The sequence below is a fragment of the Ipomoea nil genome, unplaced genomic scaffold (genome assembly GCF_001879475.1).
Source record: "Ipomoea nil cultivar Tokyo-kokei standard unplaced genomic scaffold, Asagao_1.1 scaffold0980, whole genome shotgun sequence".
In the NCBI taxonomy this organism is placed as follows: Eukaryota; Viridiplantae; Streptophyta; class Magnoliopsida; order Solanales; family Convolvulaceae; genus Ipomoea; species Ipomoea nil.
The window spans coordinates 1,527,584-1,544,006 of NW_017617408.1; the positions used below are offsets into that span (position 1 = coordinate 1,527,584).

The 16,423-nt window shown below is 31.8% G+C and overlaps 1 protein-coding gene across 2 annotated transcripts; it reads right to left on the reverse strand.

Moving 5' to 3' along the window:
* Positions 1-560: 560 nt before the first annotated feature.
* Positions 561-7,939, reverse strand: LOC109179874 (ATP-dependent 6-phosphofructokinase 3-like). Of its 2 annotated transcripts, XM_019329345.1 has the most exons (13): positions 7,651-7,939; positions 7,292-7,338; positions 6,984-7,023; positions 6,246-6,308; positions 6,011-6,148; positions 3,808-3,966; positions 3,674-3,727; positions 3,052-3,120; positions 2,797-2,926; positions 2,349-2,620; positions 2,168-2,213; positions 1,623-1,777; positions 561-1,052 (listed from the first exon to the last, which is right to left on the reverse strand). In XM_019329345.1, the coding sequence occupies exons 1-13, from the start codon at positions 7,765-7,767 to the stop codon at positions 888-890; spliced, it is 1,455 nt and encodes a 484-aa protein (XP_019184890.1). In that variant the 5' UTR covers positions 7,768-7,939; the 3' UTR covers positions 561-887. The 2 variants fall into 2 exon arrangements, with proteins under 2 accessions (XP_019184890.1, XP_019184891.1); XM_019329346.1 differs by lacking the exons at positions 6,011-6,148; positions 6,246-6,308; positions 6,984-7,023; positions 7,292-7,338; positions 7,651-7,939 and adding an exon at positions 4,686-4,851.
* Positions 7,940-16,423: the final 8,484 nt, after the last annotated feature.

The window sequence follows — 16,423 nt, forward strand, 5'->3', positions numbered from 1 at the left end:
TATTTGTGTACTGAGTGTATATTATATTTTATAATATAGTTCAGTACAAAAATAATGTACATTTAATATATTAAAAATGTATTTTTTATTATGGTTTATATAGCACTGCGTGGACCATAATTTGCCCATAGTGGCCCATGTTTGAGTTGTCCATTTGTGTATATATAATATTACATATAAAAAATTAAATTATCTTTTTTTTTTTTGAAAAAGATAATTTGAGAGAAGATTACAATTTCTTAGCTTCATTATTCTTTATGTTGGTACTAAAGTTTGATTATGTAGTTCAATAAAGTTTAATTCATTATTAATAAACATGTAATAATTTTATTAAGAGAAGGAAATGCTTGTCAATATTAATATTAATGTAGTTATTGATGATTTTTTCTTTAGGAAAACAATCTCATCTTTAAATTCAAAAGTTAGAACTAAAATCTTATATATCATGTGATTTAAAATTAATATTGCAATGTATAATTGTTGACCAAGTAAAATTGTAACAGAACTAATTCGTATAACATTTTCCTTAAAATTATACCCAAATTTCCACAACTTACAAATTTCTAAACAAATACAAAATTTCAATACATTGACCAAACACAACTCACACAAACAAATCTACAAATTTGTGAGGTTCCCAAATGACAATGAACCGTACATCTGCAAGAGTGACATACAAGAAAGTACATGATCACAACCTAGTATCTGGTTCTCAGTTCCCTTTAGAGAGGTACTGTAATATTAATATTAATATATCGATCGGCAACCTTCGAATTATTATTCCTACAACAGGCCAATTATTCTCAAAGAAGAACAAAAAGTGGTTAATCTCAAACGTTACTTGTTGGAGACTTCATTTTGATTCTGGCGTTTTAGACACCGGTGTGTTACCTAGCGTTACCCCCATCTAGCAGTTGGGCTTTCAATTTCTCTTCATTTTTGACCTTTTCCACCTCAATTGGACACAAGAAGCTTGGTTGATTGGTTGAAGAAAGAAGTCGTGCCCACATCCTATCGGTGATTACAACCTTGTTTTGCCGCTCAATAATGCGCTACATACCCAAAAATTATGAGTCATTTATCCTCTTTTTGTTTTGAGTGACCAAAAAACCCTACCGTTATTATCTAGCAAAAATGAAAATCAAACTAGGTTGTTCATTGTTGATTGATTCAAACCTAGAAAGTCAATAGGCCGCTCTTGCTTAGAGTCGAACTTGTAACTTTGTGGTTATCAAGTTAACGGCATGATGAATTTGGTTTGAGTGGCCCATGAGTCATTTTTCTAATGTTGCACTAAGTAAAGCATTTTAAAGTCTAACATCCCTTGAGCTCCCAAATCAAAATGGAAATAATGCTCAACAAGGCCATGGGAAGAAGTAATTGGACCATCTAACTCAAAAAATGACAATTGGGTCCTTAAATAGTCTAAAATCATGCAATTAAATTAACTCGTGAACATAACAATTTTGATTTAATTTCATGATTTTGGATTGTTCAGGACCTCATACAGTTCTTTTTTGAGTTAGATTATCTAATTATATTTTTATGTATAATTTGGTAACCTATTTGAGTATTAATATATGATATTAACCAAGAGGTTCTCAAAAATGGGTGAAACTTACATTGAATGGTATGTAAGTGTGGCGGCCATTGACAAGCCCACATGTGAAGCCTGTAAACCCAGCCATCGCTCCATGCACAGTACTTTGAGCAAGCAATGTGGAATACACATTGTCAGATGCATTACTTGGGATAGCACGGATCATATATGTTGGATCTGCAAGATAGGTTTGTTAAGCTCAAATCCATTCACAAAGAGTAGAGTTGAAAACAAGATGTATCCGATATTATTTGATATATAAGAAAGTCTATAGTCACGCTTCAGTAAAAAATTGACAGGCTCAATCTAAGAAGATCAACAAACAGTTGCGCTCTCATACTGAGTTAAATTTGGAACGTGGTTGTGATTTACCAAGCCAATTATCTGACCACCCTTCTATCTTTTGGGTGGGAGAGTTGGCCTGGAGATTTAAGGCTGCTCCATTTCCAAAGCCAATGATCGAACTCACCTTTGGTTAATGATAGATGAGCCCCTTCCACTCAACTACACCCTCCAGGTTATCTGACCAACTTAGTTAGAGTTGTCCTAATTTGTATAATATCTTACCTATATATTTAAGGTTGATTGGAAAGTTTCGAAGTTTAGAGTAATCCTGCAAGAAGCACAAAAAAGTATTACATTTTAACTAAAAAGGATTATACGTTTTACGTGAGATGGTTTCACAGAGGACTTACTATGAGTCCGATGATGTGTTTGAGCAACAAATGGTAAAAGGAAATTGTAATACCTTGATTTTCTGAGAAAGCCAGAGACCAACATCTTTGAGAAGCCTGTTTCCTGAAGCATCACTTTCAGTAGCCTTGGCACTTGAATTCTCAGCTGCAAGAAGTTCCTGTCCTGCTCCCTCTGCTATCACAATAACTATGTGCCCACTATCTTTGAGTCTTTTCTCCACAAACTCAAGAAGCCCACCCTGCCCTTCAAGAAAGAAGGGTGACTCTGGAATCAAACAGCAATCCACATCTCTGCTAGCCAGGGTAGCATACATTGCAATGAACCCTGCACCCAAATTAATCACAAAATCAAAGCCAGCAAAACAAAAGAGCCATTCATGATATAAATCTTAGTCCGGAACTGATGGGCTCACTCGATAAACTTGAAAAATTTTAATTCCATAAAACCAATGGTCTAAATGGACTAGCCCGATAGCTCGAACCACTTAAGGTGCACCTTACCACTATAGCGACCCATCAGCTTCACCAAACCAATACCATTTTCAGCACTTTCAGCTTCAACATGGGCCGCATTGATGGCACGTTGAGCCTCTTCTACCGCAGTATCAAAACCAAATGACTTGTCAATAACCTGATAACTCAAGGTTTCCCGAGGAATTGAAAACAATGGAAAAAAAGATTAGTACGTGAACCAATGCCAAACAGCATGTATAAATGTTCACCAAAAAATGTGTGAATATAATGAATGAAAAATACCGGAATATCGTTATCAATCGTCTTGGGAATCCCTGCAACCGACACTTTGAGACCACGCCGCCTTACTTCCTACAACACAGAAATAAGAATCAACACATATATAGCTGATACACATCATGTAAAGAGACACAGGTTCTTGGGGGAATTGGTTCCTTTCTCAACGATGGAAATTGGACCAACTTCATCGGACAAAGAGGCTCAATGCAGATTACACATTAAGATAAGCATTTTAAAGTCATGCACAGTCTCACCGATCTATGAAGCAGGTCGGGTCAATAACAAAATGTAATACTAATCATGAATGAATAAAATGTTTGAGGAAAAAATATAATATTTTTAAATAAAAATTAATACTTAAGGGTTGAACAGTTACTTAGGAGAAAAAATGCAATATTAATCTGGATAAATTGATTGATTGTTACTCATGAAGGACACTGAGGAAAATGTGATAATTTTGATGAAAAATGTAATACTTATAAATCAAAATTGTAATACTAGGGGTTAAAGAATTGGTTATAATGAGTAAAATTGTAACACTTATAAGAGAAAGTGTAATATTTATTAACAAAAACTTGACACATAAGATTTTGCCTAAAATACATCATAGATGAGATAGAGATACCTCATAGATAGCAGCTGCTCCTTTTTGGGTTCCATCCCCTCCAATTATATAGACCTGAACCAATATTGCAGCTTGATGAAAGAAACAAAAAAAGATTAATTTTAGTATGTTTAGAAGATGTAATGCATGGATACCTGATTAATCCCACGGTCCTGTACACTATCAACAATTTTTGCAGTGTCGTGACCTCCTCGAGATGTTCCAAGGATCGTACCACCACGTTTATGTATGTCATCTACAAGCTTTGGGGTTAAATTGATGGTGTTCTTGGCATAGAAACCCCTATAGCCTCCCTAATACAGGGGGAAAAAGGAACAATTTTCAGGGACCAACAAAATAATAATGAGCATCACCAAATCGTCATGGAATTGTGTATTTATTTATACATTCATTTTCAGAATGTTTCAGTACTACTTTTTCATCAATTAAATATCTGCAAAAATATTTTCAATGAATGTATTTGATGGAAATAACTTTATAGAGAAAATTAATTAACATATCTTCAAAACATAATAATAATTAAATTACTTAAAAAAACTAAGCTAATTAAAATGTTTGGTTGTTTGTATTAAATTTTTATAAATCTCTAATATATCATTAATAAATCACTTGAAAATTAATAAAGGGAAAACAACACGTACTTTTGGCCCCTCAATTGTTTTATTTTTAAAAATTTAGTCTCTGTTAATTGATTTGAACAATATTCATAATATATCACATTTAGTCCCTGATATTATATAATTAAAAATTTAGTTAATAATTTTATTTCCATTACTCTCGACCATTAACCATTAAAATTCAACCTTTGCATACCCAAGGTGGTTGAGTTGCTTCCAGTGGATCGGAGATTGACAAAAATCTTAGCATTTGTTGTGGGTTTGGCATTGGATCAATGATCCAATTCCTTGGATCTCAAAAAACATGGGAAACATCCGAAATGCTTAGGATTTCATAACCGTGGTAGCTATGAGAATCAGTGAAATTGTAGAAAGCAGAAAAGTAGTTGGATTACCTCTGGGGAGGGAGGCAGGGCATAAGGAATGAAAGTGAAAGGAGGGCTAAAGCTTTTGTCTTTACGCAGCTTAGCAAAGGATTTTGGGTAGCCAATGTTGTCGTCGACCACCATCTTATCGGCCGTGAAAACGAGGTCTCCGCCCGTCATTGTTATCGGAAGCTAGCGTAGCGTACTGGTTTTGATGATATGGAAGAGAAGACAAACCGTGGAGGTATTTTTTTTTTTTTTTTTTAATGGTTGAGAGTAATTGAAAAATATAATCTTATGAAAAAGAAATTACTAACAATTTTTTTAATTATATAATATTAGGTATTAAATATGTCACATTACAGAAAATTAAAGAATTAAGGGTGTGTTGGGTTCATGGGTTTAGCTATTAAGAATAGGAATCAAAGTCATTGTTATTGTTTGGTTGACAGGTTTTTAGAGCACTATTATTCCATTTAATTACCTCCTTAATTAGAAAACTCATTCCCTAATAAAATAAGTGTTTCATTTCATTATTCTCTCATTATAGGATCATACATAACCAAACAGGAATATTGATAATCATTCCAATTTCACCCTACTACCAAACATGCAAAATATTTTCACCAAAACCCATTACTATTACCAAGTATTTGATTCTCATTCCGATTCCGAATCCCATGTGCGAACCAAACACAACTTAAGTATGTTCAAATTAATTAACAGGGACTAAATTTCTAAAAGTAAAATAATTGAGGGGCCAAAAGCGTTGTTTTCCCATTAACAAATCATATGTCAAAAAATTCTAATCAAAATTCAAGACAGTGTGAATGTAAAGAGATGTTGAGAGAGAATTTTTATTTATTTATTTATTTATTTTTTATTTTTATTTTTTATAAATAGTGCTCTTATCCTCTGTAATGGTAAGAGAGACAAATTTCTTATATTTATATTTATAAGAAAATTTTAACCTAGACACCAAAAATGATAAATACGTAATTGAATAAATTTAGTAAAATCCGAATAAAAACAAAAAGATCATACCTCCCCTAAGTAGATTTACTTTCCATAATATCCTAGAATTAAATTTTCATTGACCTCAACTTCGTAAGTCAATATTGCACCAAACAAAAAAATAAAATTTTCATATTTTAAATTCACACAATTTTTTTTTTATGGCTACCAAATGTCATCTTAATTTAAGATTTCACATGTCTGTACGGATTTAGTTTTAGTTCATTCAGTAAGTAGTATTTAAAAAAAAAGAGACGAAGAATTCAAGACTTGACATGAGAATGGAGGAGATAGGTAGCTGAGAGGAAAGATATGATATAGAATAGAAGTAACTTAATTACCTCAATTCCAAGGATCCTCCGGACACCATACATGTAATCAAGGCTGTGAACAATTTCCCTGATGACAGTATTTAGGCCAGGGCATAAACCACCACATGTTACAATGCATGCATGCACATCATCCGATTTAAAATACACCTGAACAAATAGAATTGAAGCAATTCAAGCCCAACATTAGATTATCCATAATGTTCTTGATGGATGAAGGTTTCATAATCATGATGAAACTTATTACCTTTTGACAAGGACCAGCACGCCTAAAATGCACCCCTCTTGGACTACCAATGTGAACAACAACCTATAAAGAGGGACATTAAGGTCCGTAAGTACTCCACCATCGAATTACATAATTTAAGACAGTTCAGAAATCTAATAACACTATTTTTTTAATTAGATTATTCAATTGCACTTTTACGTGTAATTCGTTGACTAATTAGAATATTTTTTCAAATAAAATATATAGTAAAATAAGTAGAAGTTTGTAGTTATCAAAGATTTGACTAATTAATCAAAGATCCAACTCGTCTCACGTATTGAGACTTGTGAGATTGTCCCACACAAGTGTTTGCCTTTTCTATAAGTTTTTAATAAATTTTGTTAACTTTTTTATCATTTTTATTTCTAAACTAAATATGTTTATTTGAAAAAAGGATTAATAACTCAGTTATTATATTTGAATATTTATTTCATTTTATTTGTTAAAATAACTAGTGAATTTTATTATTTTGTTGTGTGGATAATTAAATATAATTACCTCATATTATTTTTCTTAAAAAAAATTAATAAAATAGTAAGCCGTGATATCCATAAGGCAAGAGTGTATTTTGAAAAAGTTGATCCACAGTGAGTTTGTAGTGGATGAAGAAAGTGTAAAGATGTGTCCAGTGCCCCGACCTACCCTAATCTATTGTCATCCCTATTCGACAAAGAGGAAGAAGACGATGATAAGATGAAGTTGAGGAGAAGAAATAACCTTTTGGGGAACTGTATCGTCCTTGTCTACAAAGTACTGCCTGAAATCACGACAACCAACAAAATGTCAAATGTCAAGGCCGGCGCGGATTTAACTTAATGGTTCAATAGACAATATTTAGGAGAGGAGACCAAAATTCAAACTTCGGCGACGGGAGTGTGGGGATTATGTCTATAGTGGACATATTCCTTGTGCGTACGAATATTTGGCCATGTCTGTTAAGCCATCCCTTGGGTTGGACATTCAACCTTTTGGAAGAATAAGAAATAATAATGTCCATTATAATTGTGCAGATAATGGTAACTTACTTCACAACGGAATATGCAGGATTGGAGCGCAATGGGTTGGGATAAGTCTGCATGAACCCAGATGAGTAACTATAAATCCAAATACATTATACATTACAGTAATAATAATCATATCAAAATCTTAATTAAGAAGGATATATAGCTCAAACATCAATATAATAGTTTTGGATGTAGATATATGAGCACATAAATCAAAATCATAAGCGCAGATCAGACTAAATCAAAGTCGATCTCTGATCTCCCTATCGGCGGCAGATATAATTGCAGAATTCAAAATCAAAATCATAAGCAGCATTCAAATATTGTAAAAAACATGAAATGAAATTAAATGAGAGGGAGAGAGAGAGAGTAATACATACAGGAAGATCAGGAATGTAATCGACGAGGTGAGGAACATCCTCAAGCACATAGCCAAAGTCTCCTTTGACGACCTTCATCTGAGAATTGCTCTCTCCTCCTCCTCCTCCTGCGGCCATCTTCTTCTTTTTTTCTCGGTTTCTTCTCTGTAATCTGCAACGCGATCGAGTTGATTATATTCTCAACAATTTCATTAATGATATGATATGATATGATATGATGATGTCGGAATGATCTCCGATCCTTGCGTACAACCCTAAATAACAAACATACTAAAAGACAACAATCCATAACAAACTCCCCACCTCTCAGGAGACATACACCTCATGCAAACAGAGTTAACTGATCTTCTTCATGCGACACCGTTTCAACCTCCTCATAGGAAGGATGTCTATTGCTTCCAAGCTTATCAATTTTTATTTTTATTTTTTTAAAAATTTATAACTCTAATTGACATTATTTAATCAATTAAAACCTCAATCTCCAAATTCCAATTAAAAATAATTAATATATTTACACTTATAATATAACTAGTTTTACACAGACATTATATTGCACGACTGACTTAATGCCCAATATTTGTATTTAAATAAGTAATTCAAAGTATAGCAATGCAAGATTATATAGGAGAAGTTCATTATAGTTGGTATTAAAATTAATGTTTAATTTTCACTTTTCTAAAAATAATTATCTAAATACTTATTATAGTTCGTTACTTGTCTGCTTCTTTTTTGTTAGTAGTGTTTCATATGCAATTAGGTTACTGATGATAGCTTGCAAAAAAAAAAAAAAAAAAAAAACATATTTGATATAATTAGTTTTGTTACATTAAAGAAATAGATGCATAGAATCATTAAGTTGATTTCTATAGTAATATTTTTAAAATTGATCTCATCATTTTTTTAGCCATTGATCATTTTATATAGATAGATCAAATTAGTCTACACTTATCACGAGAAACATAGTTCACATTTGATCATGATTTTATATAAATAAATAAATAAATAAATAAATAAATAAATAAATAAATATATATATATATATATATATATATATATATATATATATATATATATATATATATATATATATATATATATATATATATATATACACTAGTTTTACACGCGCATTGCGCGAATGAGTTAATGCCCAATGTTTATAACTAAATAAGTATTTGAAAGTATATCAATGCAAGATTATATATGAGAATGAAGTTCATACATAATTGAATGTCGAATTTGTTTATTTAAATATGTAATTCAAAATATATGAATATAAGATAACGTAGGAGATTCATTATAATTGTCACTAAAATAAATGTTTCTAACTGTATAAAATCGATAGTCTAACTACTTAGTTTAAAAACGGTAGTTAAATAAATACTACTTTTGGTTTGAAAATTTTTAAGTATTCTTAATTTTCTTTTGAGTAGCATTGTTATTGTCTTCAAATCTTCACTATTTGTCCTCTTCTTTTGGTAGTGTATTATTTGCAATTGGATTACTGCTAATAGCATAGATGACAGAACAAGGGATGCGTCTTCATTTAAATTGGAGCCTTGAGGCTCCCATGCCACTTTTTCCACCGATGTGGGAAAAGTGGCAAAACTAAGGGAAGCCGAACATTCGGCTCCCCATATGTTTTATTCTTTTTTTTTTTCTTTTATTAAATTATTATTATTATTATTATGAAATATATGTATACCCTTTAGGTCATATATGTTATCAAATACTACGTATCTTTTTACCAACCGCTGATATAATTCGTTAGTCAAACCCGCTAATATATTCTGTTATTTGCTAACTACTAACGCTAACCGCTGATTGTCAAACAAGGACATTGCGAGGTAGTTTCTCACTTCAATTTGTTGTGTGATTTGAATACTCTCTTTGTCAACAAATCATCCAAGTAGTTAATATGATTGATTTAATTTTTTATTTTTTACTTTTTCATGGTATTAATAAAATACTTGGTAAATAAATATATAGCATTATTTTGTATTATAAATTTGATATTTAATTAAAAAATAGTGTATAAAAAAAAGATAATGGACAATGTAGTGAATATAATCAATTGATGAATTTGAATGTAAAGAATTTTTACATTGGAGAAAAATAAAGACAATCGAAATTATTTCTCTTAATTAATTTATTGATAATGTTTTTTTTTTTTGAATAAAGGCATTGTATGGACAATGTAGAGAACATAATCAATTGATGAATTTGAATGTAAAGAATTTTTACATTAGAGAAAAATAAAGACAATATAACCAATGAAATTATTTCACTTATTTAATTTATTGATAATAAATATTTTTTTTAATAAAGGCATTGTAGACACATAATTCTAAATAAAAGAAATGTATATGTATTCTTTTTTGTTGTAGCTACTAAATTATTTTCTACATCTACATCTACAATCTACAAATCTAATAAAACCCAATAAAGTTAGGCCCTAACGGGAACAAAAAAAAATGTTGGTATAATTGTTTGTTAAATTGAATGGTTCATATTATTTTGATTTTAATATCTTTTTATGATTTCCTTATTTACCCTCTATTATATTATTTTCTCCCCTTAAATAACCATGCATTTCGTTAGGATAAACTTTAGTAACGGAATATTCCGTTAACTATTTATTATTCTTAACTAACTCATTGATTAATATAAAAAATGTCTTAGGTTCGAATCTCATCTCAATCACAATTGGCATAATTGTTAAACATATACTATGAATATGTTTTAAAAAATACAATACAAACTTTGATCAAATAATTAGCCCGACTAAATACATGGCATTCAAAGTTGAGCATCAAAGATTATAAATTAGGAACTTTGAAAATCATTTTCTTGCAAAAAAAAAAACAAACAAATTTAAGTTAAGCTTCTTTTTTTTTTTTTTTTTTTTTTTTTTTTTTTTTTTTTTTTCCGCTTAATTAATCTTCTTTTGATTATTTAGAACAAGACTTAATATTAAAATTATGCTTTTTCATTATTGGAAGATTTAAGTCATTATGGTATTAATATTTTTTGTATGCATTTCTATAATGGTACAATTGTACATTACTTTACAAAAATTGTACTATTATTTTTTTCGGACAAAATTGTTCTTACATCATTGTCAGACTTGCGCGACCTAACTACAACGTTGTTGATCAGAAATACAACCACACTTGGACTCTAAAACGGTAGGACCATTTTCCAAAAAATTGACATTGTTGACATCCCACTGCCTCCAATTGAACAAGTTTACACATATATCATTCTTATAATTTTATCAATGCATGGAAACTTTTGAAGAAATTTTTAAGTTAATTTTTATTATATCATTATAACAATATCTATTGTAACCATATATTTTGAATTATTTATTATCATCATCTATTGACAGAAATTGTAGCAATTGTCATTGACAAACTCCCAAAATAATTTATCTCCACAACGAATAGAAAAAAAAAATCAATAACTTGATTGTTGTGATGAAAAGTAAGTACCGTACTTTATTATTAAATTAAATAAATAAGATAATGAGTTAATTATCTTGCTAGTGAATGCACATAAATAAATAAGTTAATGGGTTATAGCAAGGCAAATTTAATAACACACCTAATGGGACTCGAACCCACAATTACTTGTTAGAAGTCAAACACCTTATATATTAGGCCATAAGTGCTAACTAATAAAGTATAACAAAGTAAACTTTTTAGTAGGGTAATAGCTCATTGAATTGAACCAAAATTAGTATTTATTTAGACTATCGTTTTTAGACTAAATATTTGGACCAACGTTATTACAAAGTTACAAACATTTATTTTAGTGACAATTAAAATCAATCTCTCATATATTATCTTGGATTTATAAACTTTGAATTACTGAGTTAAATAAACAAATTCAACATTCAACTATGAACATCTCCTGTATAATCTTGCACTGTTATACTTAGTAATGACTTTATAACTCGGGGCGCTAGGCCCAAAATAATGCGTACAAAGCCCGAGATACATGCCCAGAATGGCAGCCCACAGGATGGGCTACAGCTAATTATGCTGCTGATAGGAATCAAACCCAGGTGACTGGATTGACAATATAGACCAAGGACCACTAGAATAGTGTGCCTTTCGTGTCTTTGTTTCCCCTTAGCTAAGGATCTAGCCATCTAGGACCCCTATTTATAGCATACCCCCCTCCTTCTTTGGCGTCCACGTGTCCCACATTGCCACTCCCCACTCCGCTTGCTTGTCGCCATTTACATCACGTTCTCCACCTGTATCGGATCCTATTGCCTTTGCCACCTTGCTCACACCACCCCCTGACTCACCATGCTCGGCGCACCCGCCCACCCCCTACATGCGGATGCCGCCCGAGACCGACACCCTGGGGCGCCAAGACCGCGGCCGCACAGGGCCGCGCACCGGATGCGCCGGGTGCGCCACGCCCGGCCGGAGCCAACGCGCCCCGGCCGACTCCTCCCGCCCAGGGCCGGCTATGGCCCCAGCGCGCCGGGCGCCAAGGCCGCGCTGGCCCGCGCCCCGGGCGCGCTGGGCGTGCCGTGGCCGGCCGGGGCCAGCGCCCCAGTCGGCGTCCCTGTCCGACCACCGGGGCCGGCTGTGGCCCCCACGTGCTGGGCGCGCCGTGGCCGACCGTGGCCAGTGCCCCGGTCGGCGTCCCTGTCCAGCGGCCGGCGCCGGGCAGCGCCGGCGGCCCCTCCTGGCTTCCGGCCCAATCTCTTCGCCTCCCCCTGTCGGCCCAATTACGTAGGCCCTCTGCGTCCATGGCCCACCTCCAATATCCCCATCACTTTGAATTACTTATTTATAAATAATCATTGGGTATTATCTCATTCACACAATGCGCACAAAAAATTAGTAATTTAATAAGAGTAAAATAGAGTATTAATTATGCCAACTTTGATTGGGATGGGGTTCGAACCTAAAATTAGAAAATCTCAAGAAAAAATTAAAATCTGATCAATCTGAACCATTCATTTGATTAACAAATTTGACCGTCATTTGTTCTACCCATTATAAGTCTAACCCTCTTGGGCTCTTATTAGTATAGTAGATATGTTTATAGTGTTCTACTTATATCATTATATATTATATAAAAGAAAAATAAAATGGATGTGAGATACGATAATCCCAATCAAATTAGTTGTTAGTTTGATAATATTTTTTTAATTCAACTCTCAATAGAAGTAGCATATTAGTCTCTTGGTTTAAGCCGATTAATTATGGACACCTAAGCTAGTTTTCCTAGCCTCCTTATGGTCCTTTGTCGGTTAAGGTCACAAGCACATACTCTTAAGTAGTACGTGACTACGAGTTTCTCTCGTTATTTGAATAAATAAATGAATTTAATATTTTGTAATCTTAATTTTATACTTAAAAAAAAAGTTGAAGAATTTGAAGTGAGATATAAATATAATCTATACTATCTATACCCAATACTATATGTCTATATATAAAAACAAAATCCTCAATTTTAACTTCTCGCCCAAAACAATCCTATACTATTAAGATTTGCATAATATTGTAAAATAGTGTAATACAATTCCTAATACAATATATTGTTTCCTACTTGCTTATTCGTACTACAATTCTACATTAAAAATCATATTCTAATATTTCTTATTCGTACTACAATTCTACATTAAAAATCATATTCTAATATTATAAAATAGTGTAATACAATTCCTAATAGAATATATTGCTTCCTACTTTTATATTCGTACTACAATTCTACATAAAAATTCCTATTCTAATATTATAAAATAGTGTAATACAATTCCTAATAGAATATATTGTTTCATAGTTTCATATTCGTATTGCAATTATTTATTAAAATTCCTATTCGTAATACGATACAACAATATTAAAATTCATATTTCTATTCAACAATATTATATTATTCCGCATTCAAAAAAATATTATATTATTCCTTTTCCCGTTAAAAATTATATTCTCCATTATTAGTTTTATAATTCTTCGTTAATTCTCTATTAAATGTACTAAATTTCAAACTCCAATTAAAATTCAACCGTTTGGCTGAATTATTAAAATTTAAATAAAATATCCTTAAAACATGCATGCTTAATTCCCCGGCCTGTATATTCCGGCAATCACATAGAAGAAACTTAATTCCATACAACACTGATAAACGCAGTTAAAATCAAACTCAATCTCCCAACTTCATGTTGTACTCAAACACTCCTAAATCACCTATAAATATAGCCCAAAATCCAACACTCCATCACCAAGACTGAAACAGAAGATTGAGGAAGAGCAATTTGGAGCTTCGCTTTTCAATCAGGTAAAATTTATATTATCACGTTTTTCTTTATCAAACAAGCCTTTATCTGCAGGGGTAAGAAAAAAACTTGCAAAGAACAATACAACTGCAACGAATAAGGAAAATTTCCCGATTCGTTAGAGTGGTATTTTCATCGTCCACGGGAAATCAATCATTCCTAAAGATTAATGCTCCATTCAGAAACCATACTGGCGGTAGCTTTATATCGTCAATTGTTGCCGGCGATTATCCATCGCTTCACTATTCTCACTGTATTTGCGTAAATTGAAAGAGAAAAGACAAGAATGAATGTTCATAGCAGATGATTTAATGGATTAAATCCTTGTTGTATGGAGTGTGTGGTTGCATGTCCACCACATGATTAATTGCGCACTACCCACAACAAACATATATATATATATATATATATATATATATATATATATATATATATATATATATATATATATATATATATATATATATATATATATAGAATCGCACTCAGGTGCGAATGCTTCGCCCAGGCGCGAAATAGGAATGAATTCTGTTCGTCCACGTGTCCAGATCTAATGGATGAGAAACACTGATTTTTTTAAAAAACGCGATGGCATTTTCGTAAATAATTGAACATCGAAGTGCAAGTAAAATGTATTACAAGTGCATGTAAAATGTATTATAGGTGCAAGTAAAAATTTAAACTGAGCATCAATACTTAGTTGCACCTATAGTTCTAAGTAGTTGCACCTATAGTTCTAAGTAGTTACACACATAGTTATAAGTAGTTGCACCTAGGTGTATGAATGTTTGCGAGTGGTTTTTAGGGGTATTACTACCCGCTGAACTCAGATCAATGAATGTTAACAAGGCAAAATTACATGCACTTATAGGTGAAAGTAGGTGCACCTATAGTTATAAGTAGTTGCACCTATAGTTATAAATAGTTGCACATATAGTTATAACCACACCCAGGTGCATGAATGTTTGTGGAAAGTGAATGCTAACAAGGCAAAATTACATGCACTTATAGGTGAAAGTAGGTGCACCCATAGTTATAAGTAGTTGTACCTATAGTTATAAATAGTTGCACATATAGTTATAAACACACTCAGGTGCATGAATGTTTGCGGAAAGTGAATGCTAACAAGGCAAAATTATATGCACTTATAGGTGAAAGTAGGTGCACTTGTAAGTGATTTTACTTGCACTTCGATGTTCAATTATTTATAAAAATGCCACCGCGTTTTTTTTTAAGTTATTAGATCTGGACATGCGTCGCGCGCTGATTCGTTCGCATTTCCCTCCTAAGCACTTATTCGCACCTGAGTGCATCCCTATATATATATATATATATATATATATATATATATATATATATATATATATATATATATATATATATATTCAACTAATGGTGGGGAGTGAACAATCTGACAACATATATAATAATGTGCGCATATGTTGTTTACATCACTTCAACATACACGTATACATTTATATCATGTATAAGTTATTTAACATGCACAATTTTCAATTTCACCACCTTTATTACTTTTTCATTGTTCCCCATAATAATAATTATAATAATTATTGTTATTACTATTTTGTAGTGACTTTTCTCAACTTTGGCATAGTTTTAATGTGGTTCAGAATGGTACAATTTTAAAATTAACGATTTGATGGACAAAAGAACTTGATGATATAAAACAAAATAAATTCTCATAAAATATATACCTAATAATTATTATGGTAATTAAGGAATTAATTGCACATATATTAGCATAATTGACTAATAATCATTATGGTAATTAAGTTAATAATTACCTTAATAATAATATAATTACAATTAAACATGGATCGTTGGATTTTTTTAATAATTATTACAATTAATTTTATGATAATCTCTCTCTCTCTCTCTCTCTCTCTATATATATATATATATATATATATATATATATATGTGTGTGTGTGTGTGTGTGTGTGTGTGTGTGTGTGTGTGTGTGTGTGTGTGTGTGTGTGTGTGTGTGTGTGTGTGTGTGTGTATAATGAAGGTATAAAAGTATAATTGCACAAATATTAGTATACTTGATTAATAATTATTATATTAATTAAGCTAATAATTACAAGGATATTAGTATAATTACAATTACACCTGGGTCGTTGAATTTTTTATCTATTAATTACAATTAATCCATTCATATATAGAGGAGGAAAAAAAAGTAAAGATGATATGGTGAAAAGGAATATACTTATTATAAAATTTTAATTGCAAAGATATTAGTATAATTGACTAATAATTATTATACTATAATTGACTAATAATTATTATAGTATAATTAAGCTAAACATGGATTGTTAGATTTATTTTTATAATAACTATTGTTGGTTTTATGGCTTTCGGGTTGCCAGTCGGCGGGCCAACACTACTGTAAAATACTATAAACGTAGAGCTTATGATGGAAAAAGAGAGAATAATGCGATATTA

Bases quoted from the DNA above. Each gene is read 5' to 3' on its own strand.
- LOC109179874 (XM_019329345.1), bottom strand. From the start codon at position 7,767: ATGGCCGCAGGAGGAGGAGGAGGAGAGAGCAATTCTCAGATGAAGGTC. The intron at 2,214-2,348 runs GTATTACAATTT...TGCTTCTTGCAG, and splicing joins GGCTTTCTCAGAAAATCAAG to GATTACTCTAAACTTCGAAA. The intron at 1,778-2,167 runs GTAAGATATTAT...CCTATCTTGCAG, and splicing joins AATCAACCTTAAATATATAG to ATCCAACATATATGATCCGT.